This window comes from Agelaius tricolor, unplaced genomic scaffold, assembly GCF_023055355.1.
Source record: "Agelaius tricolor isolate 1412-34295 unplaced genomic scaffold, bAgeTri1.0.p SCAF_4, whole genome shotgun sequence".
Taxonomy (NCBI): Eukaryota; Metazoa; Chordata; class Aves; order Passeriformes; family Icteridae; genus Agelaius; species Agelaius tricolor.
In genome coordinates, this window is record NW_027269264.1 from 55,553,303 (window position 1) to 55,576,999 (window position 23,697).

The window sequence follows — 23,697 nt, forward strand, 5'->3', positions numbered from 1 at the left end:
TTAAGCCCCAGTTTCAGTATTATTTCTTATGACTGAAACCTAAAGTGCAGAAGGCAAAAAAAGTACTATTAGCAAAATAAAGGAAATAGCAGGTTGTTTGAAAGAATTCAAGAATAATTTCTTCACAAAAAAAGGATTATTAAGCACTGTCCAGGGAGCTGTTGGACTCCCCAGCCCTGAAGGTGTCCAAGGAATGACGTGGCACTCAGTGCTCTGGGTTGGGTGACAAGGTGGGGATTGGTCAAAGGTTGGACTCGATGACCTTGGAGGTCTTTCCCAACCTAAACGATTCTGGGATTCTGTTAAACTACAATCACAGAATCACGGGAAGATGGGGTTGGAAAACACCTCAAGATCATCCAGTCCAAACCCCTCCAAGGCAGGGTCACCCAGAGCAGACAAAGGAACAAATCCAAGTGGGTTTGGAATGTCCCCAGAGAGGGAGAATCCATGACCTCCCTGGGCAGCTGTTCCAGGGCTCTGCTATCCTCAGCATACATACGTTCTTCCCCATGCTAAAGTGAAACTGCTTGTGTTTTAGTTGTGCCCATTGCTTGCTGAAAAGAGTCCAGCACCATTCTCTGGACACCTGCCTTTGAGATATTTATCAGTATTAATGAGATCTCCTTTTGGTCTTCTTCAGACTGCCCAGGCTCAGCTCCTCCTAAGAGAGATGACAAGCTGCTCGATGCCTTGCATCACAAGCCCTTTCCTTTTTAAACAGGCAGAAAGCCGTTAACAACCCTCAGCTCAGCATCAGGGAGGCTGCTCAGTCCTTGGGGCCACCCACCCGAGGCAAACACCCAAAAAGCCTCACCTGTGTCCCAGGGTGGTCATTGCCAGTGCCAGGTAGCAGCCGATGGGGACGTTTGCCTTGACAGCCTTGAGCAGGGGGTGCAGCGTGACCGACTCGGCCGTGTCCAGCGCGCCGTCGCACACGGGGACAGCCAGCCCACTCTGCTGCACCCCACGGTCGTTCCTGTGCAGCTTCAGCCTCAGAACCAAACTCCAGGCCCACTGATTGAAGGAGGTCTCTGGGGTTTCCCCGTAGCGAACGATGCTGGCCAGGTAGGAGACCTGGAACAGAGCAGCAGGAATGAGGGGAAGCACAGCCATGACACAGCACGCGTGGCACTGGAATGGGACTTGGTCCATGGAAGGGGAACTGGGTGATCTTTGGGGTCCCTTCCAACCCAAACCCCCTAGCATCAGACCAACAACAATTATTTTTTAGACATACCATGTAGTTTATCTAACCACTCTCTTCCTATGGCCTCAATTTCTACCTCCCTCTCCTTCCCCCATCCCTTTAAGTAAAGGCTATCAGCTTACACTGTCTGCTTAAATTTTCCCAAGCTATATACTGACCTTGAATTAAATTTTAATACTGGGAAAAAAAAATCCAGACACAACCTTCAATAATGTTTAAAACATTTAAGACTGCTAGTGAAAGGAAACAGAAAAATCTATACAAAAGTATTATCTGTCAACAAAAGGCCTAAAACCTGGCAGGCTCTCCTCAGAAAAAAACCTGTATATGGACAGGCAGAATCACATGTGCATGAGCCCACTGTCACAGAGACCATGTCTAGATCACAAGGAATTATAAATCTCTGGAGAAAAATATATGTACATGTTCTGACAGAACAGTGTAAATTGCAGAGCTGGAGGGCAATGCAGATATTTCATCCTCTCTGAATAGGGGTACAAGAACCTAAGCACTATTTTCTCTCAAATTCTAGTTATAGGCTCAAGCAAGTCAGGACAGATTCACCAGCACAAGTGGCAACTAGGGCTGACACTGGCTTAAAAAAGAGAATTCATCTGGTTGGCACAAGACAACAAACCATGGGTAAGTGCAAAGGAGCAAGTCAGAACAGAGCAGAGACAACAAAGAACATTCAGAGTGTGGGAAGAAAAAGCTGGGGAGGAAAATACAGAGGAGGAGAAAACACTGTACAAAAAATACTGAGAAGACAAAGCCCATCCCAAAACCTCTTGGACTAAATATCCAACACAGGGATTTTTTAACTTTGATCGTTCTATCCTTCCATTTGCATTCTGTAACTTGGAGCTATCCCCTCCTGAATCCAGTGTGCTATAAAATCAATTTAGTACATGTCTGTGGTGTGTTCAGGTCACATAACATTGCCCACTGCTGAAAAGCTCCAAAAGGGATTAACACTTGAGTCTTCAAATAAGACAAGAGCTGGAGTGAGTTCTCTTATGCTCACCAGTAATGAAAAATAGCCTTTCTGTTTTACAGCAAGTACTGTCTACCTCTGCACGAGTAAAGGAGGAGCAGTTCATGACTATTCACAAACCTGCAAGTGGGTCAAAATTAAAATGTGTTTCAAGAAAGGCGGAGAGAGATTATTAAGAGCATGGAGTGAGAGGACAAGAGGGAATGGCTTCAAACTGAGAGAGAGTAGATTTAGATCAGATACTAGGAAGAAATTCTTTCTGTGAGGGTGGGCAGGCCCTGGCACAGGGTGCCCAGAGCAGCTGTGGCTGCCCTTGGATCCCTGCAAGTGCCAAAGGCCAGGCTGGACATGGCTTGGAGTAACCTGGGACAGTGGAAGGTGCCCATGCCCATGACAGGCGGTGGGACTGGATGATCTTTAAGGTCCCTTCTATCCAAACCATTCTATCATTCTGTGATTCTCACACAGAGGCTCAACAGAAACCTTACAGAATTTTCAAATAGTTCTGTGGGTGCAGACAACACCGAGTGTTGGTACGTAACGAAATTGTAGTTGGACAAAGAACAGCTTTAAAAAGAAGGGGAAAAAAAGTGAAAACAAGGTCTTGCCCTGAAGCTTTTCCCATTTACAGCCATCCATAAGTTATTGCATTTAAATAAGAAGAAGGGATACCTGTTTTATGCTTTCAGAAAGCAGCCCAGCATATGGTTTTTGGGAGAGATATTTCTGATACGCTTCCAGAACCATCAATGCAACTTCAGAATGGACAGCTGGATCCAGGTGAAGAGTATTCTGCTAAAAACAGTGTCAGAACACAAAACCTTGAGTCATTTAAGAGGTCTCTACAACTGTACAGCTGCATCACAGAGAAATAAGTTTTCTGGCTGTTCAAATTGATTATTGCAATATCAAGGCAAAAATCTTCCCCAGTGAAAAATTTCAGCTCAATATTAAGAGTACCAGGCTCACACTGGGCAATACAAAGCCCAAGAACTAGATTATTTTTTTAAAAGGCATCATAATATTGACTTTCCATGTGCATTTTATGAACGTATGATAATTAATCCAAAAATCCACAGATGCCATTTTAAATTAGATAATACAAACAGTTCAACTCTTGCACAAACAAAACCAAATCCCATCACCATGTTTTTTGTATGAAAACACAGCAATTCCTCTATCAATTTGCCACACTAAAGAATCATTTTTCCCCACATCAAAGGGTACAGAAATGGCACTGCTATTGCACAGCAAAGAATTCTGTTAATTTTCCCTAACATTCATTTTTATTTACATGTCTACAAGAAAGAGGGAGAAAAAAGTGAGTCAACAGTGATGTACAACCATCAGCATGGCAAAGAGAAGAGTTCAGCATTACCAAATGCACAGAATGCAATGCTGAACTAAATCACTGAACACAGGCAACATTATTGCCCCAATCTATTTCTGTTTTTCTCTGAAATAGCATTCACTCTCAATTATATCCTGAACTCATGGAGCTCCTGGAGCAACCCAATATTATGGAATAATTCCCCATCATTTAGACGATGCTCAGAGTTTTGAAATGTCTCATTTCAACCATTACTTTTCTTGCACAGTGAAAAACATACCTAGATACCAACATGTGAACTACAGTCACACCAGTTTCCTCAACATTTTTGATTCCTCAACATCTATTTCTGCTAAAAGCATTTGCTTTTAAAAAGCATTGCTTTTTAAAATGCTAAAAGCTTTTTAATCATGTGATTCATAAAAAATTGTCCTGTCAGCAGGCAGTGTTGTAAAATTATTATAACATTCCCATTTTGTGCCATTAGATGTACAGCCATAATATAAAAAGCATGCAATTAACTGTTTTCAAATTCTGCTCTACTCCCAAGCTGAGTTAAACTTTTGTTCTGAAAAGGTGAGAAGGTTCAAGGCTCCTGTTCTCAATACCTACATGCTCACCAAGTCCCCAGTTCAGCCCTTCCAAGATAATGCAAGCCAGTTTATTCTCCACTGCTGTCAGGCTGTAATTTAACAACCAGTCGCGGATCAGGGCTATCTCAGATGAAGAAGGCTTCCACAGGTACAGGGGCAGTTCTTTGAACAGATATAAAGAAACCTTTGAGGAAAGAGAGCAAAAAGTGCAAATCACTACTCAGCACACAACAATAATCAGCACTGTGCCCTGCTATCTGAAAGGGGGGTATGACCAAAAACCCCACAGAGAGCTCTTTAACACATCCAATCATAACAACCTGGTATGGCCTCTAGGTTTAACTGCATGTCTGATTTAAATTATTTAAATTATAGATATCAGCACTTACCATCCCCACCTTCTCAATGGTCTCTCTAATCCGATCCAGCAGAACAGAAATAATCTGTGTGTGGATGCTGGCAATGGCTCCCAAGAGCTCCCGACCAACCTTGGAAAACGTCTCCCTTGTGGAAAGACTAACATAGGACACCTGAGAAGATGAGCAGGGAGAAGTTATTGCCTCTGGCTGACCTCCACTAACGTGGAAATAAAATGTCTTTTGGAAAATAAATTGCTCTTGGGCATCGCGTACAAAGCTGATAAATGCCCATATGGAAAGTGAAACTGATTGCCCTAAAAGACCAGGAAAGTTCTGTGTCACACTGCCAAAATAATGTCCAACTAAACACAGGAACAACAGCCACAGGCACTAAAAAAAAAAAAAATCCCACCAAAAACAAAGGAAAAAAACACCACATAAGGAATTCCAGAGCTACAAGTTAGGCCTGCAAGAGAAAAATGAAACAAAATAGATGTATTTTTTATTTATTTGTTTCATTCTGGCTTCGCTTACAGAAAAGCCATTCTTGTTCCCAGAAAAAACAAGTACTTCAGGCAATTTTCATTCACTGCTTTTTGAACTAGTAGCACTTTTTTAATTCCATGGAAGAACAAACTACAGAAGCCGTGAGAGCTTCACACCTTCCACTGTTACAAATAAAAAGAGCATTTTCATTCTTTTCCTGAATGGACCAGTAACGTTACTCACCTCATATATCTCCAAAACAACAATTTTGATAAAATCCTCATCAACGTCAGCCCGTTTGGTTTGTGCCATCTGAGCAAATGTGGTGAGCAGACAAATTTCTTCTGAGCAGTTCATTGACTGGAGATACTTTTCAAACTGTGCAAGGTGCTCTGGATCTAGGGAAAAAAAAGTGAAGTGAAAGAAACATGATATAAGTGCAATAGGACACACAGCAGCAGCATTTATATAGTTATTCACTGAAAATCCCAGAGAAATGATCTGTGGAGACCATTCCATGCCAATTACAAATAAAATTCTGCAAGTATCTAGTCCCAGGTCTTGATTACACCCAAGAGCTACAAAGAAAGGCCAGTCTGAGCTTCCCAAATACAATACAAGAAAAAACACTGGATGCACTTGTTTGGAATCTATCTCTAAAAACAGAGAACTGAATCTGCACAAGCAGGAAGGCTAAGATACTCTTTTCACTGAAATTCAAGGCAAGTTTCCTCTTTAAAATCAAAAGAGATATTGCTAAAAGCAAAAAAACATTCCATTTCTCAGGGTGTGGGACAACAGGAAGGTAATGATACAAAGATATCTGTACAGTGCTTTAAAGTGGGTTTTTTTTTATTTCTTCCAAACAACCTTAAATAGAGTCTGTGCAGCAAAACAAGCACTGGAAACATCATTTAAGCTGTAAAAAGTTTTGGAGAGTGAACTGCCTGCCTTCTGTGAACCACAACATGCCAACAAACACTGTTTACAGTGATTTTATCACAGAAGCTGAATATACAGAAAAAGCATCCATTGTGCACTCAGCTACCTAACCTGGACACGCATGTGCTCAGCGTGCTTGTGATCAAACACTTGCACTTAGGTTACATTCTATTTTAAGGGCTTTCAAGAATTTTGCAACTGTACTCCAAGCTGAGAAGGTCAGGCCTGTACAGGCAAAACAGCTCATGGAACAGCATGCTAGAGCATTGTGCAATTTCAAGAAAACAGTTTCTTCCAAACAGTAGGAGAAACCACACTGCTGATAGATACAGCAGGCAAACAGGGGTGGCCTTCTCTACTCACCTCCATTTCCTAATGCTATGCTTTATCCTTAATGCAGAAGTTACAGACAACTCTTGTTTCCCCTTCAGGGTTTGGTTTTTTTTAACATGATGCAGAAGGACATTAAAAATGACCACATCATTATTGTATCTAAAGGCACAGCAGGGTGACAGTGAGGAAGGAGAAGGGCTGAGCTGTGGGCTCCACACTGACCTCAAACCCACACCAAGCCATGGTCTGGGACTGAAGATGGGGACAAGGTCTAAGGGAAGCAGAGATACTCCCCCTAAATCCTGTCTTCTCATAGTGGAGAAGTAACATCTTCACCATCAACTTGGTACTTGACCCTATTCCTTTCCTCTAATCACACTACAACTCAAGTTCAGGACGCCCTAAAAACCAAACTTCTCAAACCTTGTTACTGGCAGCAAGGAAACTGTGACCACAAATAAAATCATAGTATCCTTGGATTAAAGGGATATTAAATATTACCTAGATTAAAATCCCTGCCATGGGCAGGGATGCTACTCACTAGAATAGCAACCATGCTCCTGATGCCTTAGGATTTTAGCTTTTATATTTTTCATATATTTGTAATCCTGCAATTCTTTATCGTATAACCCTAAACTCCATATATAGTTAGCTACTGCTTTCCCATTTTCATCAGAAAAAACAATTCCTCTCTAGGCCTGGGAATCAAGGGATTATGGGAATCAGCCTTACTACCTCAGACCCTGAGAAATGTAAACAAAAGTGAATTGGGGGAGAGCAAACTTGTGGTAAATGCCTTCATTACCTGAAGCTGCAATTGGAAGATTAACCCCCAATATGCAAACTTATAAAAGTATGAAAACCCATGACTCATTGTCCATATAATGGGTGCAGCCCCTGGGGGGGGCTCTGATTGCCCAAAATGTACCTGAAGACCCTTCAATAAATATAACTGCTTTTTATTGCCTTAATTTTGTCTGGCCTCTGTTTTTAGGTAATCCCAAAAATGCATTACTCCCACTCCTATGGACTTGATGCCTAAAGCTTCCATCAATTACCAAGGCTTGCTTCCATCTGCAGGTTCACCAACCTTTTCTCATGCTTAATTTGGGAGAGGAAATCACTAAGAAAGGTTATCTCCCAAAAATATATTAATGTCATGATCTTCCAGGGTACAAATTACAGGAAATTAAGCATTAATTTTTTAAGTGTCCGTTGAAATAAAATATTTCAGAAGATTAGATGGATTTCACTGGAAAAACTGCTGATATTCCCTGTCTAGGTCTAGACACTGGTGGAAAACAGTATTATGCTGACAGAACTCACTGAGGAGGATGAAGAGGATAAAGAAATCCTGAATCAGCATTCCAGGGACTTTGAAACATAAAAGTTAGCTAGAAGCAAAACAATGCCTGAAAAAGATTTTTTTTTTAAATCTGTGTTTGTTACTGCAACCCATAACAGATGCAGTCAAAATTTTCTAGCAAAACCAAAAATAAAGATGTTCTACTGACACAGTGTAACAGTTATTTTGCCTGGCAAGTGTTTATCAGATCAGCACCTCATCAAGTGCTACACAACTACAATCTTGGTATCTCTCTCCCTTTCTGTGTAAATCGCCTTAAATGCTACCTGAGATTGCACAGAGTCAAGACACTCAGTAACCTCTCAGAATCACCATTTTCTCCTGCTTCTCCACCAAGACTGGGTACATGGGATGGGGTAAGAGCTACCTGGGATACCAGCCAGCTGAGAAGTAAAACTGACAAAAATGAGATCTGCTCTCCCTGAAGACAGCAAAGAAGCTGTAAAGTAGGGAGCAGTAAACTGTTTGTTTACCTGGCCCCCTGTCAATCAAGACCTGAAATATTATCCATGAATGCAGCAGCAGAGGGAAACTAGCATTCCAGCTGGCCTCTAAATAGTTCTGCTAATGCTGAAGACACCACGTTCACTGTGGAGATCAACATGGGACAAAAGTCAAGAGGAAATAAAAATAAAGTGCCACCGAGGACAAGAAATGCATGAAAAGAAGGCTTGAGATAAAGGAAACATAGGTGGGAATGATAATCAGTCTCCCACAATGTGAGTTACTAAAGCCAAAATTAGCAAAAAAGGAGGACTCTAAAACTACCAGCAGCTCAACAGTCAATCAGTCACCAAAAACCAAAAAAAAAAACCAAAAAACAAATTCAAAAATTTGCCACACCAACCCTAACTGATACAGAAGTCTGTACTTTAGGATTTGAGCCTCACTCTCCAAATACTGTTGAAGGTCAAGACGGGAAGTCATATAAAAATACACAAGAGGTCATGTCACTCTTGCAGCTCTGAGGCAGCCACAGAGAAAACCAGGACAGGAAATCTATCAGTTGCTGTTAAATGACAATTTGGGCAAACAGGTACTGGAAAACCTGCGCAAGACATTTCAGCAGCCAATGGACCAGTCATGCTGCCAAGGGTGCATTTAACAAAGCAACCTGCAAAGAGTTAAACCCACAGCTGATGCAGCAGCAGCTGAATGGATTAGAATTGGTTCTGTGTGGGGGAATTTTACCTTTGAGTCTCTGCTTGTAGTCAGCAGGTTGAAGAGTAGAGCAGAGCTGCTCCAGGTGCTCGTTCTCAGCACAGTGCATGACAAAGAAGAGCCTCCAAAGCATGCTGCTGGACAAGGTTCCATAAGGCATCTCAGACATGAACAGCCAGACTCCCAACCTGTTGGATTTGAAGAGGCACTTAGGAACAGTTCCACCCTGATAAATCCCAGCATTTGGAAAGGAGACATCTCTGGCCCACACCTCTGCTATGTAACACAATTAGGAATGTGAGGATATGTGTTAGCACCTCAGATTCTGAGCCAACCTCACTGTGAACTTACCAAGATTTCAGAGCTTCTGTCAGTTGCTACAATTCATGGCCTAATTCCTCCCCACCTTGATGCTATCAATGCACTGAAAAATCCTACTTATTTCAGTCTTGTTTAAACCATTAAATATTTAAAGTTACTCCAAATCACAGTTTCAAGCATTCAACTCCTCCAAAACTAAGCCAGTGAAGAGATTACCCACCTTTTTGCCTTCAGAACGTGTAGAACAGCTCTAAAAAACAGCTCATCAAACTCCAGCTGCAATTTTTCCACAGAGTAGGGGTGTTCTACAGATCCATATTGTTTATTGCCACTAACATACTGGGCCCAGTGGTCACTCACATGACACAGTGTCATCCTACACAGCAGAGCAAACAAGCCAAAGAAGGATCATTAAGTATGTCACCATCACAGGAAAACACAGACAAGGGCAACCAGATTAGAGTCTAGCCACGAGAGACGTGTCCAACATTTTGCATTCTGGGTTCCAGAGGTTTCTATATAAATTGTATCAGTCAAATTTCTGTGTTCTCTTTCCTTGGTTTTGCAAGCTCAAAAGGCACAATATTCTGTTACAACAAATTAGTTGGTGTGTGACCTTTGGAGCCTGAAGGTAACTGTACAGGATGAAATGGCAGAAAGCTCATAGGGGCATAATTACACTGAGAAAGCTACTGCCTCCATAACACAAAAAAAAAGAAGGATTTTGTTTCTGAATTGACTGTATTCCCCCTTGAGAACACACTCATAGAAGCCATGTAGAGTAAATGCCAGAGATTTAAAAATAAAGAGCAGCATTTAGGCTTCAAATACATTTACTTACTGCAACAATAGGACAATTTGCAGGGAGCAAACTAAAAACCCCAAAAGAATTCTAGGTAACAACAGAAATAAAGCATTACCATTGGTTATAGGGAGGGGAAAATCAAGGAATTCCTGTTAGTTAGGTTTCAGTGAGTACCCAAGACAAGCCTAACAACATCACTAATGGAAGTCAGCCTGATGTCCCACACCTCACCTGGCTCCTCTGTACCCACAGCATTTAGATTTTGCAATTCCCCATTTCAGATTCCCAGACTGGCTAACACTGAACTGACCAAATGTCAGAGCAAAACCCCCCTGAGAATCGTTTGGGTGGGGTTTGGATTTTTTTGGTTGTTTGATGGTCAGTTCTGGGATTTTTTAGCAGCTCTGAATATCTAATGTATGTATAAAATAGATTCAATCACACCACAGAGAAAAAAAAAATCTCTTACTTGATGAGCTGACCAATTCTCTTCACAAACTGTCGGTACCGTGCTCTGTTAAATGTTTCTAATCCCACAGACAGAAGTTCCACTAAGGAGTTTGCAAAGGCAAAAATCTTCATCATCTTCTGGGGAGATGTTTTTTCAGGAAAATAAGCACCTAAGATAGAGACACAAAAATAAGTGTCAAAAAAAAGAGTGTGAATTCTGGATTTTTAAGTAACTTAACAAGCACTCAAAGCAACAATTCACAATATTTTGAACTGGAATGCATGCTTTGTTTATGAAATGAACAATAAAAACCTGCTAAGTACGAAAGTGCATATAAAGCATGCAGGTAGTAAGATCTCTGGCAAGCAATTACAACTAAAATGTGAGGGGGGAAAAATAGCTCTGAAAGCACTTTTGGAAGGTAACTGACAGCCAAACCCAAACTAAGGGAACAGACTCTAATGTTTTGTATGTTGCTATGAGGTTTTTATTTATCCCATACACATGGCATATACTTCCAGCTCATCCCTTTAGGCTGCAAGCTGCTGCACAGGTTCATTATTATTTTTCTCAGAGAGTTTCATAGTACAGTAGCACTCTTGGCAGTGGCAGTCATTAATATAATTAGCATAAACAAAATGAAGAATAACCATCTAGCAACTGATTTACCTTCAGAGGTAAACCCAAGAAACTGCTGAAAGAGCTCGTGAAATGGGAACTGTGACAACAGAGCAATCAAGTCATCTTCCAAGAGCAGAATCCAGCTTGTTTCAGGATCCTCATCCTATAGATAAATACAGGTATTTTCAGTGTCTCTACAGTAAAACCAGTAGTAAAGGGATTCACTATTGTACTAATTACAGTTTTGTTAGGAGTAACTGAAATATTTGAATTCTCTCTGCTAATACTCACTACTGGAAGCTCCACTCTACAGTTATACCACAGAGATAAAATGAGACTAAAATAGAAGCAAATTCAAACCATGCTTTTTAACTTAACAAGTCAGATTTGCTTCACCCATTTCACAAAGATCAATGAGCTTGAACAAAAGCATAAAGGACAAAACAAAGAGAAACAAAAGAAGTCATCTGCTGTACCTCTTCTCCTCCTTCATCTACCAGAGTCCAGTTCCCAGATTCCTTCCCAGAAGAAGAGGAACTTTTCCTTTCACTTGGTTTCATATGGCACATGAAGTCCACGCGATTTCTGGTTTAAAGTGAAAAATCCAGTGTAAAAAATTAGAAAAGTAAAAATTCTGAATTTAATAACCTTTCCGTTAAGGGAAGATATTAAAAAATCCAGATGCAAGAGGAAGAAATTAGCAAGCAAAGCAGAAAGATGCCTGGCAGAGAAGGCCCTGGGGGTGCTGGTGCCAGGGGCTGGACACGAGCCCAGGGTGCCCAGGTGGGCAATGGCCCCTGGGCTGTCCCAGCCAGGCTGTGACACAGCCCCAGGGCAGGGCCTGTCCCTGTGCCGGCCCTGCTGAGGCACCTCCAGTGCTGGGGACAGCTCTGGGCCCTCAGGACAAGAGAGACCCTGAGGGGCTGGAGCGTGTCCAGGGCAGGGAACGGAGCTGGGAAGGGGCTGGAGTCCCAGGAGAGGCTGAGGGAGCTGGGCAGGGGCTGAGCCTGGAGCAAAGGAGGCTCAGGGGGGCCCTTGTGGCTCTGCACAGCTCCAGACAGGAGTGCAGTGTTCCCCTGGGGACAGCTATGGGGGATCAAACTCTGCTCCCCAGTTACAAATGACAGGACCATAAAGAGCTTCAAGTGGCACTAAAGGAGGTTTGGATTAGATATTAGGGAAAATTTTCTCATGGAAACTTGGTCAGGCACTGCAACAGACTGTTTAGGGCAGTGGAGGAGTCAACATCTCTGGAAGTGTTCAGAAGGCCTGTGGATGTGGCACCAGAGGACACATGGTTCAGCAGTGGACACAGTGGCTCTGGGTTAAGGCTTGGACTCAACAACCTTAAAGGTGTTTTCCAGCCTAAACAATCCTGTGATTGTAAATGACTCTGGGATAACCTGGTTCCTGACATGCAGGAGCTGTAACTGATAAGCCTCAGCTCTTTTACCAGTAAGAGCAGACCCTGTGGAGGCTCTGAGTTCTGGTATCAGCATTTAGAGCAGTACCCCAGACACATTAAGTTGGCCCTTGTTCCAAACACAAGTACCAAAAGGCACTGGCAACACACCTTCCCTCAGGATACACTGGTTTTCCCAGGCAGTTCTAGAAATTAAATGTAAAAATGATACCCTTTAAAGTAACAGTTTTCAATAACAAGACTCCCACTTAACTCAAATCCAAGCTATCAAGATCACAGTGACAACCCTAAATACCAGCAGTTTGACTCTTTGACCTCAAGATTTGGGCAGAGGGAGAGGCAAGTGATGTATTTTATCTGGAGAACATAACTGCTTTCGCTCGTGACTGATTTCATTAACTACCTTCTCCAAGCACCACATTCCTACTAGATTTTTTTTTACATTTTTTTTTAAAGGATGAAAAATATATCAACACATCCAATCAGTGTGTACACCATCTCAACACCTTTACTCGGGGGATTCTGTTGCAGAGACAGTATAGAAAACAGGCCATGGTGCAAAGCAAGAGAGATTTCAGAAGCCACAGTAACAAAATGTGTGGGTTTGTCATGAGCTATTTCACAGCTGAAAGAAAGCTGCATCATACTGTGTACAGCACAAGGAGGTGCTGCCAAGGCTGAATTTTAAGATGAATGAGTAAAAAGAGCTTGAATTAAACTGTGAATCTATTTGTGCCCACTTTTATGACTTTGCCTGCAATGAACTTTCAGAGTTTTACAAGTAGATTGTATGCTGTGTTTTCTATTCTTAAATAATCAGAACATATTTATAAAATCATGTTCATACTTACTTGACAGGAGACATAAGCAAGGCAAGAGATTGCATGAAATGAAAGACACCCGATGGGTTACCCAAGACTTTGATCTGAAATTAAATGCAAAAATCTAAGTAAATGTAAATAAGCAAAGGGGAAATTATTCTCAGCAGAGAAATCCACATTTCTCATTAGCTTTTTGTTAAGCCTTAGAATAATCCATAAAAGACAGCACCCACACCCTAGACAAAGTATTGCCATGGCAAAATATTGTGACTTGTCCAAAAGAATTACTTAAAAAAACTAAAGGAGGGGTGGGAGAGGAAAAACCCAGATCAAAAACTGCACAAAAAAAAAGACAATCTCTCTCTTGTGCCACATGTAGGTCTGGGCACCAGGGGTAATTCAGACACTGAGCACAAGGGAAGATAAAATCCTACCACATTAGGTTAATTTGATTCAATGATATTAAGGGTCTTTCCCAAGCTAATCTTTTCTATTCTATACTTCTATTGCATTGTTTTCCTTTCCTGTTAGTGTAATTTTCCTGTGACTAGATTTCCAATGTTTTCCTCCTCTTAGAAGAGCAAATATGTTCTTTGAAAAACACCCTGGTGCCTTTGGATATCCACAATCCATCTGACAAGACAAAGTGAACCCTTTGTCCCTGAACTTTCCAGGGAAAGCAGTCCCACTTCAACGTATAGGATATTAAAATATCTGTTCCTCCTGATCCCTTACACAGCACAGAGCTGACTCCAATCTCACTTTTTCTATACAGCTGCTGCTTCAAGTCTAAATATGCCTTCTACTTTTTGGAGAACACTCCCAAGACCTGGTGCATAAGGCCTTGACTCCCTTCCATGGAATCTCTCCAGTCAAGAGTTAAGTGTGTTCCCCTGTCAACCTGAACACGGCTGGCCTAACGTATTCCCTGACAAACCCCTCACTGCCACCATGATTCCACACATCTGGAAAGGCAGTCATGAGGGATTAAGCAGGCACAAGACACTCTCCTCCCCTACCCAGGCCACTCCCACTCCAACCTGCTGGCAGTAAAGAATTAAACATTCACACCTGGATGAATGGACAAGCCCACTCGCTGATGCCAGCTGGACACCGAAGGATGTGGTTGAAGAGGAAGAGATGGTCACCTGGACAGCCAATTCTCTGCAGCACAGACACCTAGAGGGAAGTGTATTGAAATCAACTAAATAACTCTGAAGTTCATTTCCTTACAGTGCTGCTAACTAGAGGAATACTGTTCATTTCTCACCCTTTCTAACACACCTGAATTTTCAGAGCATATTACAAGAGAACAATATTTAAAATCTGTTTGCTTGCCTTATTGCCTTGCCTTGCCACAAACCAATTTTTTTTGGCATAAAGTAACTATTTTTTCTGCAACTACATTAAAATCTAATTTATTTAGAAATTGGCAAGAACAAAGGTTTCTCCAACATGGCAAGTCGGAACAGCTCTAATTTCAAAATAAGTAAAAGCACAATGAGTATTACTAAGTTCACTGTGAGTAGTATTGGCTGCTCAGGTGCCAATCCTCACTAATGATACTTGATTTTTTCAGACAAAGGAATCAATTCTAAAGATCTGCTAAGAGATTCTGTTCCACAAATAGAACAAACCCCACCAAAAAAAAAAACATTGCCCATGAGACAGGAAGCAAAACAGTAACACTTCCAGAAATTATTCCTGAATTCATCCTGTGTGCTGGATCAGATATAACCATGTCTACTCCCTCACCAGTCTCTGCAGCCACATGAGAAGGTCACTGTGAAACTGAGGATCTTCAATAACCCTGCGAGTGAAGCTGAAAAGGACACTGATACATTCCTTCAAGTGGCTCAAGTCTGAAGAGAGATTTTCTGACTGCTTTGAAACTGTAAATTAAAAACAGAATTAATGAAGCTTTGACAAGAAGTAGCAGCATGAAAAATGGGTTTGGGGCTTGACATAAAACTGCTCTCTGTATGAGAGCAGACAGCAAGACATTTCAACAGTAAATCTGTCAGAAGAGAATACTTAAGAGCACTTTGTTTAATCTTGTAATTAAGCTCTGGACACTAATTATAAGAAGAATATACGGTGGTTACTCTCACAAAAGGCCTTCCCTCAACGTCAGCTTTTTAAGAACCACCATTTACCATGCACATAAACTATCTGAGAGGTTGAGTGCAAAAGGAGGAGCAATAAGAAAGAAAAGTATCTCAGGCAGGAGGAGGAGAAATACTTTAGCTAAAAGATTATATTGGCACAAGCTTAAACAAAACACTCAGGATGAAAAGCAAAAAGATAGTTCTAAATATTATTTAATTTAAGAATTATTTAATTTAAGAATTATTTAATTTAAGAATTTAAGATTTCAAAAGACCTTCCAAGAGGAAGTAAAGAAGGAAAAATATCCAGCTCATTTTAGAATTGGGAAAAAGAACTGTATCAGATATTGCCTTGGACAACAAAATATTGGGAATTTAGGTGTCCATCCACACAGTGTTTCAGTGCAGTAATCGGTGTCAGTCTGCAGCTCAGACAGCAGAAGTCACTTCTACATTCAGCTTTTACTGCCCAGGTGATAAAGTCAAGACAACTGGGCATTTTCCTCTGAGAAAAAAGTTTCACTGATTCCCTACAGAAGACCAACAGTTTTTTCTAATAGAGGAGAAACACTCCAGTACACAAATTTCACCACAAGAGCCCAAAACTCCAGCCACACAAGGTGCTGGCACCCTGACCAGGACTGGGAGCAGCCCAGACCAGCAAACACACCTTGTTCCTGCTGCTGCAGGGCCACGGATCTCAGCAGGGACGAGCTGCTGAGCAGCCTGTAAACGTAAGACTCCACCTGCAAGCGGGACAGCACCGAGGTGTAGGAGTGCAGTGCCAGGGTCTGGTGCACGTGCTCTGCTTTGCCCTCCAAGAGTTTCTTCAGCTCCCCCAGCACGCTCTCGTTCAGCTCCACCGTCTGGTAGCGGTGGTGGCCTGTCACCTTGCACTGATCTGCACACACACCCTGAAAAGAGAACAAATATTCCATGTCAGTAGCTCTGACATTTTGCTGGATCAGCCTAACTGAAATCGATCACGATATAACCCTCTCTTAAACAGATTTCAAGGCTTTCATAAAAGGGGACATTTCATAAATGGAAAAGACAAATATTTGGCAATGTCCTATGTGCTTTTGAGAGGTACTAACCACTGGAGGTTCATATCCTTGATTTCTGAAGAAAAAAATATTTCATGAACCCTCAGTAACTCAGGTTTGGAAACAGCCAGAAGTTACTTGCCTGCAGCACTGAGAGAATGTGAACAAAACCAGGTGCCTCACTCCCAGTGAGTGCACCTGCTTCTTATTTTACAGATCTCCATATATATTTGGACCTGCTATTTTAAAGCTAAAACATTCACTGGAACGAGATAAATATTTCCCAAACTCCCAAGACTAATAATTTGCAGCAATTTCCTACTGCATGTTCAAAATGTTTTCCTCTGCCTCATCTCTACTTCTTCAGCACAAGAAAAATACAATAAATAACATTCTTGCTATTCCTACAATAAATAACATTCCTGGTAATCTTCTGCACAATCAGGAAACATTCTTAAGAACCAGCACTGTGAAAGCTTAACTTGAAAGCATCCCTGTGTTTCCTAAATTAGTAGAGTAAGAATTTTAAATTGGTATAAAGACAACAATTATTCTCTACACACAATAAATATATAGTGAATTGGGATGAAATAAAGCAAGTAGCAATCTTACACAACTCTCTGATGGCCTTAGAAGATGCAAGAGCGAAGCCAAAATTGCCTTTGGTACAAAAAATGATCACTGCAAACCTTAGAATCCAGTGAGGCTCAGTGTTATTCCCCAAGAAAAAAGAAAGTATCCAGATATGTTCAGTTCCTCAACTCTGGTGAACTGCACTCACAGAAACAGTAAAACCTACCCTATGCATAGGTGTTCAGCATCTTTGGACAATTTTGATGATGTGTGGGCTATAAACAGTATCAGAACAATTTCATTCACTCCCACTGATGCTGAGCTCCCAAGGCAAGTGTCACAGAAGGAGTCTGGGGGAAAACTTTTCTGATGTGTGCCACAAAGAGCTCCATCAACCTCTCTGATTTGCAGGCAAAGATGTTACAGAGTACCACGCCCATTCTGGAGGTAAGAAAAACCACAGCTACACTTAGGGAACAAGTTAGTGCAAGTGGATGGCCCTAATGCTCCCTCTGAGCTACGGGGCTGCTCCTGAGCACAACCCGAGCTCCCTGCAGCAGGAATGACATCAATGGAAACTGTCCCTACACTTGGCAGCAGGCCAGATGGGACATCACTGCTACAGTCACTCCACCACTGTCCCCCATGTCTGCCTGGAGTGCTGGGAAACTTCACCTGACACCACGGACAGAACTGGGTGTACACAGCTCATCCTTTCTGACCCAAAAGGAAATCACCAACATATATCCCACTGCCCTGCACATGTCAGAGATTAAAAATCAAACAAAAAAACTGTCTTAAGTCTCAAGAGGATGATATTCTCAAGTACTGGGGGTCAGTGGAGAGACTGAAAGCAAAGGCAATAATCTCTGGACAATGGAACTGTTAGAGCTAGAGGAAGTCCAGAGGAAGCACAGAAGTCAGTAAGAGGACTGGAGCACCTTCCGTATGAAGACAGGCTGAGAAAGGTGGGGCTGTTCAGCCTAGAGGAGTGTAGAGACCTCACAGCACCTTCCAGTATCTGGAAGGGGCCTACAGGGAAGCTGGACAGGGATTCTTCATCAGGAGCTGTAGTAACAGGGCAAGGACTAAAGGGAGTAACTGAAACAAGGGGTAATTTAGGCTAGATATTAGGAAAAAAAATCTTTACTGTGGGTGTGGTGAGACACTGGCACAGGCAGCCCAGGAAGGATGCCCCAATCCTGGCAGTGCTCAAAGCCAGGTTGGATAAGGCCTGAACAACCTGGCCTAGTGGGAGGTGTCCCTGCCCATAGAAAGCAGGGTTGGGATTAGATGATTTTTGAAGTCCCCTCCACCCTTTAACATTCTGTGATTCTTTTACAACAAAACACCTTAACTATGATAAACCTGGCAAATAAAGTTAATTTCCTAATAGTTTGGCTTCAAAAGAAGCTTCAGCAACAGCACCTGCACAGTCTTCTGCTGCTCCTTGAAAGTCCATAATCTCCCCTTCACATTTTGGCAGTCTGTTGTCATGGCCTGCAGCTCTGCCTCAGCCAAGAGCAGCTGCTTCCTGCAGCGCATGTAGTTCAGGAGCAGCTCATAGAACTCGTGCCTGTCCTGGTGAGCCACACTCTCGAATTCCTCGGCATAGGAGTCGACGTTCTCCAGCCAGGAGCAGGGCTCAAAGATCTTCAGCTGCTCCCTGGTGAAAGGCACCAGCTCTGGCTCGGAGGGCAGCTCTGGGTACAGCCTCTCGTGGTGCAGCAGGGGCTTCACTGCCATGATGGTGGGCTTCTCGTAGGACAGCTCCAAGGACAGGTCTGGATAAACCGGCCGCGGAACGCGCGCCTTGGACTGCTCAGGGCGCTGGGAGGTGCTGGGAGGAAGCTTCTCTGAAGAGCAGGAGAGAGGATCCCTCAAGTCTTGTCGGTTTTCAGCTCTTCTGCCCTGTACAAAGCCCATCACTGACAGAGGGGGAGCAGTACTGGACTGAAAGGTACTACTCAGTAAGTCAGGATTTCTAGATCCACTAGCAGCTGCCCCCACAGGGCTCTGAGGTTTGTCCAACTTGCTCTTCTCAACATCCCCCGCACATTCCTCCTGGGAAGGATCAGCTTTGACCTCTTCTGCATCTCTGGGAGGCTCCAGAGCTGCTGCCAGAGCCCCTTCATTTGCTGAAGATAAATGATTTTGGGGGGTGTCAGACACATCATTTATAGTTCTCCTATTTTCTTCTTCATCTCTGAGCTGAATTTCTGTGAATTCTCCAGGATGTTCCACTTGCACTCTCCTGGCTTGAGAAGACCCTTCTGCCACAGGAGGCAGGAAAACATCATCAGGCTCTTGTACCTGGGGCTCCTCATTACTTCTTTTCTTTTTTTCCTAAGAAAACAAAAAATGAACAGTGTCATTGCCAAATGAATCTCTTCGTCTTGCATCCCAAATCCCACCAACACCAAAAGTAGTATTTGTCAGCATTATGACTCCAAAAGCCCTTTTAAACATATTACTTTTCATAATATTAAAGATAAAAACAAATATACCAAACAAATCTCTGTTCTTTAGCTGCCCTATGAAGACTGTCTACCAGTGTGTCATTTTGTGCTCTTGCACAAGGCTTCAACATTTCTAAGCAAAAATCTATAAATATCACAGGACAGACTGTTTCATCAACACAGAAAACAATCAACATAACAGGTCCCCGACACCTAAGAAGAGTTACTCAATTTCACCTATCAACAGGAAAAAAAAAAACGTTACTCTGTGATCAAGATCCATCTTAAGTTTTACAGAATATTTTAGTGACTGGAGAAATATTTTCAAAACAGTAATTTCAGAACAGTAATTTCAGAAAGCAAGTCTGGAATGTAACCCTTAGCTACATTCTAAAACCATGGTAACATCTGAACAATTACTGAAATACCTATTTTCAGCAGGCAATACACACTGGAGACATAAAAAAACTTAACAGTGCCATTAAAACTGTAAATCAATTTAAAATTACCATTAGTTTAAGGCTCAATAATTCCATAAATCTAATCTAAACTGTAGATTAGCTTCCTTTCTAAAAACACAGCATAGGAAATGAACTAAGATTTTGATAATCTGTAAATCATTTGCCAACTCGTAAAACAAAAAATTGGCACAGCAATTGTAAATTGTGTAGATCTAGCACTTTATTAGGAGCAAAACTGAGGAGTTAGGTCACAGTGCTCCAGTTTTGGATAACCCAGATAATGTAACAATGAACACAGGTGAAATGAGTACAAGCTTTTAATTTGGGGAAATAATAATGGGAAAAAGACGACAGTTCTGGAAACTTGCTTGAAGCATCTCATATAATTTTACTAAATATTTGAATGGTTTTGCCTTAAGAGAAAGCATAAATGAAAACAGCCCAAGTCAAGGCACTATTGATCAAGAACACCTCGATCTCAAGGCTAATTTTACTCTGAACATATGGTCGTAGGTCCTTTACAAAAACCAGGAATTACTCTGGCTTGGGTTTCATACTGTTTTCTGGTGTATTAAAACCTGTAAACACTTCTGATCACAAAACAGCTCTGACTCACTACCTAAAGCTGCAGGTGAGAGGCTAAAAATACACCAGGGCAATTCTTTAAGCCAGGACTTGTCATAATAAGCATCTCCTGACAATTACCTCAAAGTCAATAATGTCCATAGGATACTGTATCACTAAATCATATTTATACAGTGTATTGATCCACATACTTCACAAACACATGCTGGTCCTCTCCTCTCCACAATCTCAACGTTTCCTCTTGCACTCTTCGTACAGAATAAACTCCCTTTATCTCTCAGTATCAGCCTGCATCCCTCCCAGACCCAGCTGTTTTTTAAAATTTGTGATGTGCCTTTCAGTTCTCACTCTCCTAGGCAAAATAAATGGCACAATCATTAAAAGAGATTTCATCTGAGAAAGAATGAAAGAAATCAAGTTCTGAACTAACACAGAGGAAAATGCTGCTTAAGCCACATATGAAAGAACCCCAGAATGGTCTGGGTTGGAAGGGACCTCAAAGACCATCTCATTCCAACCCCTTCCATAGGCAGGGACACTTCCACTAGACCAGGTCACTCCAAGCACTGTCCAGCCTGGCCTGGAACACTCCCAGGGATGGGAAAATGGCAGCTGCTCATTAGCCTTGCCCCATGCCCAATGCTGCTGGTGCTGCACAAGTTTAACTTTGGGGCTACCACTGTCAGAAAGCCCTGGGCTCCATTCCACCACTTGGCAGCTCTGCAGCTGAGCCAGCCTTTCTCTCAGCTCACAAGAATTCCAGCTTTTCAAAGGATTGCATTACAGCTTTTCCTGTGGCATGGGAATGGAAAAGTCCTTAATGTGACTGACCTGCAAACTGCATCCTCAGGCACGCCCAGGTATTAACAGAGGTGAGCACAGTAATAGCAACAGAAATACCAGAAATGGGTCATGTGCAGCACTGGAGAATTCAGGGTTCTCACATATGACACCTCCAGTGAATTGTTTCACAGTGAATTTCACCTGGAAGGGATGGCTAAAGACTGGAGTCACCACACACATGTCCTTAATGAAACAGCAGTGTCATCCATGACTCACCACCTTCCTGCAGGGAACCAATACTCTTAGGAAGCAGTTTGAAGATCTGACTGCCTTGCACACGGCAGGGGGCTGAATCAAACCAAAACAAAGACACAGTAATTCTTCTGGGATTGCTTTTGCCTGCAATCTTTGCTTCCCTTTCCTTCAGGAAGCACACCCACACCTGACACTTAGATTTAACCCTGGTTTTACAGAACACTGGTCGATTAATTCAGTGTTTTCAAAGAGCTTTGACAGTCATGACTTCAATGTCCTTGCTCTATATGTTCGTCCATAGGGACAACAAGAAAGAGGTCAAGAAACCAAGGAAAACATTTCCACTTTGTAAGGTAGTTCAAATCATTCCCATAAATATTCTCTGTAAAGAAAATAAAGCCTTCAGAAAACTGTCAGTACTAACATCATGAATAAAAACCACACTCAGAATAAAAACCTAGGAAGAGCGATACTTAAAAACTGCAGCGCCAACTCATGAAGAAGCAGCACTATCATGTGTTACACACAGCATCGTGTTCTCAGCATTTCAAAGCCAAACGCAGACAAGATGGAGTATCACAGAATCACTGAATGATTTGGGTTAGAAGGGAACTTAAAGATCATCCCATTCCACCCTCTGCCATGGACAGGGAGACCTTCCACTGTCCCAGGCTGCTCCAAGCCCCATCCAGCCTGGCCTTGGACACTGCCAGGGATCCAGGGGCAGCCACAGCTGCTCTGGGCACCCTGGGCCAGGGCCTGCCCACCCTCCCAGCCAGCAATTCCTAATTGCCAAGAGCCCAAAATCTGTGCCTGCCCTCTGGCACTGGGAGCCATTGCCTGGCTGCTGTCCCTGCAGGCCTTGTCCCCAGTCCCTGGGCAGCTCTGCTGGAGCCCCTGGAGGCCCTGGCAGGGGCTCTGAGGTGTCCCTGGAGCCTTCTCTTGTGCAGCTCAACAGCTCCAGCTCTGTCTGCTGGACTGTCTGCCCATACTACAGTAGAACACTGTAAATGCGGGTGAGGTCCATTGCCCCGGCTCTCCCACAGGACACGGGACCCCCGAGGAGGCCGCAGGACAACGTAATAAAAACCTTGTTTACACCCTGCTACAGCACAAGGCCTGTCACCACCCTCACGCGCCTGGTAAACACTACAAACCCACGGATACGGAGCGCAGAACAGCACGAATCTTTTTACGGAACAAAAAAAAAAAACGCCCCACAACAACATCGCCCAGACACGCTCCCCCACTCTCCACCCTCCACCATTAGAGGCCGCACAAACACGGATGTAAACACGGCCTGGCGCGGCCACCCCTACACGCGGGTCGCTCCCTCGGCCCCGCGGCGGCGGAGCACGCCCCGAGCCCCCCCGGTGCCGGTGCCATTACCTTGGGGCGGGAGCGGGCGCGGCGCGGGGGTCGCACGGCCTCGGCCATGGCCCCGCTCCCCGCGCTCGGGCGGCACCGGGCCGCGCAGGGACGGGCGGCGGGACACGCCCCCGCCGCGCCACCCAATCACACACAGCGATGGGCGGTGGGACACGCCCCCGCCGCGCGGGCCAATCACAGGGCGAGGCCGAGGTGGGGCGGGGCCGCGGCCGTGAGGGTGGGACGGGGCTGGGCTAGGGGCTGAGGGAGCCGGGGGGACGGGGGAGCCAGAGAGCGTCGGTGGGGACAGACAGACCCTCCATGGGGACACATAGACACTCTGTGGGGACACACAGGCACTCAGAGGGACATACAGACACTCATAAGGACATACAGACACTTCCTGGGGACAGACAGACACTCCGTGGGGACGGACAGAGACTCATGAGGACACAGAGACACTTCTTGGGACAGACAGACACTCATGGGACAGACAGACACTCCATGGGGACAGACTGACACTCATGGGATAGACAGACACTCCATGGGTACAGACAGACACTCCGTAGGGAGCACACAGACATTCCATGGAGACATACTGGCACTCTGTGGGGACAGACAGACACTCATAGGGACATACAGGCATTTCATGGGGACAGACAGACACTCTGTTGGGACAGACAGTCACTCCATGGGGACAGACAGACACACCATGCGGACACACAGACACTCATAGAGACATACAGACACTCCATGGGGACAGACAGACACTCCATGAGGGCAGACAGACACTCTATGGGGACACACAGACACTCATGGGGACAGACAGACACTCATGGGGAC

At 43.5% G+C, this 23,697-nt stretch overlaps 1 protein-coding gene across 4 annotated transcripts in view; it reads right to left on the bottom strand.

The window, feature by feature from the left end:
• EPG5 (ectopic P-granules 5 autophagy tethering factor) overlaps positions 1-22,997 on the bottom strand; it is a 54,946-nt gene extending 31,949 nt beyond the window's left edge. For 2 of the 4 annotated variants that reach the window (XM_071425802.1, XM_071425800.1), the window contains exons 1-16: positions 22,876-22,997; positions 18,372-19,289; positions 15,995-16,238; positions 14,972-15,108; positions 14,288-14,395; positions 13,247-13,320; positions 11,449-11,557; positions 11,021-11,135; positions 10,370-10,520; positions 9,316-9,471; positions 8,805-8,962; positions 5,216-5,370; positions 4,517-4,657; positions 4,147-4,311; positions 2,877-2,996; positions 818-1,077 (exon numbers count right to left, since the gene is read on the bottom strand). In XM_071425802.1, coding sequence (XP_071281903.1) covers positions 818-1,077; positions 2,877-2,996; positions 4,147-4,311; positions 4,517-4,657; positions 5,216-5,370; positions 8,805-8,962; positions 9,316-9,471; positions 10,370-10,520; positions 11,021-11,135; positions 11,449-11,557; positions 13,247-13,320; positions 14,288-14,395; positions 14,972-15,108; positions 15,995-16,238; positions 18,372-19,289; positions 22,876-22,923 — 3,059 coding nt within the window. In that variant the 5' untranslated portion in view covers positions 22,924-22,997. Of the gene's footprint in view, positions 1-817; positions 1,078-2,876; positions 3,000-4,146; positions 4,312-4,516; positions 4,658-5,215; positions 5,371-8,804; positions 8,963-9,315; positions 9,472-10,369; positions 10,521-11,020; positions 11,136-11,448; positions 11,558-13,246; positions 13,321-14,287; positions 14,396-14,971; positions 15,109-15,994; positions 16,239-18,371; positions 19,290-22,875 lie in introns of all 4 variants that reach the window. The other 2 variants (XM_071425801.1, XM_071425799.1) reach the window with 1 other exon arrangement.
• Between the last annotated feature and the right edge of the window lie 700 nt (positions 22,998-23,697).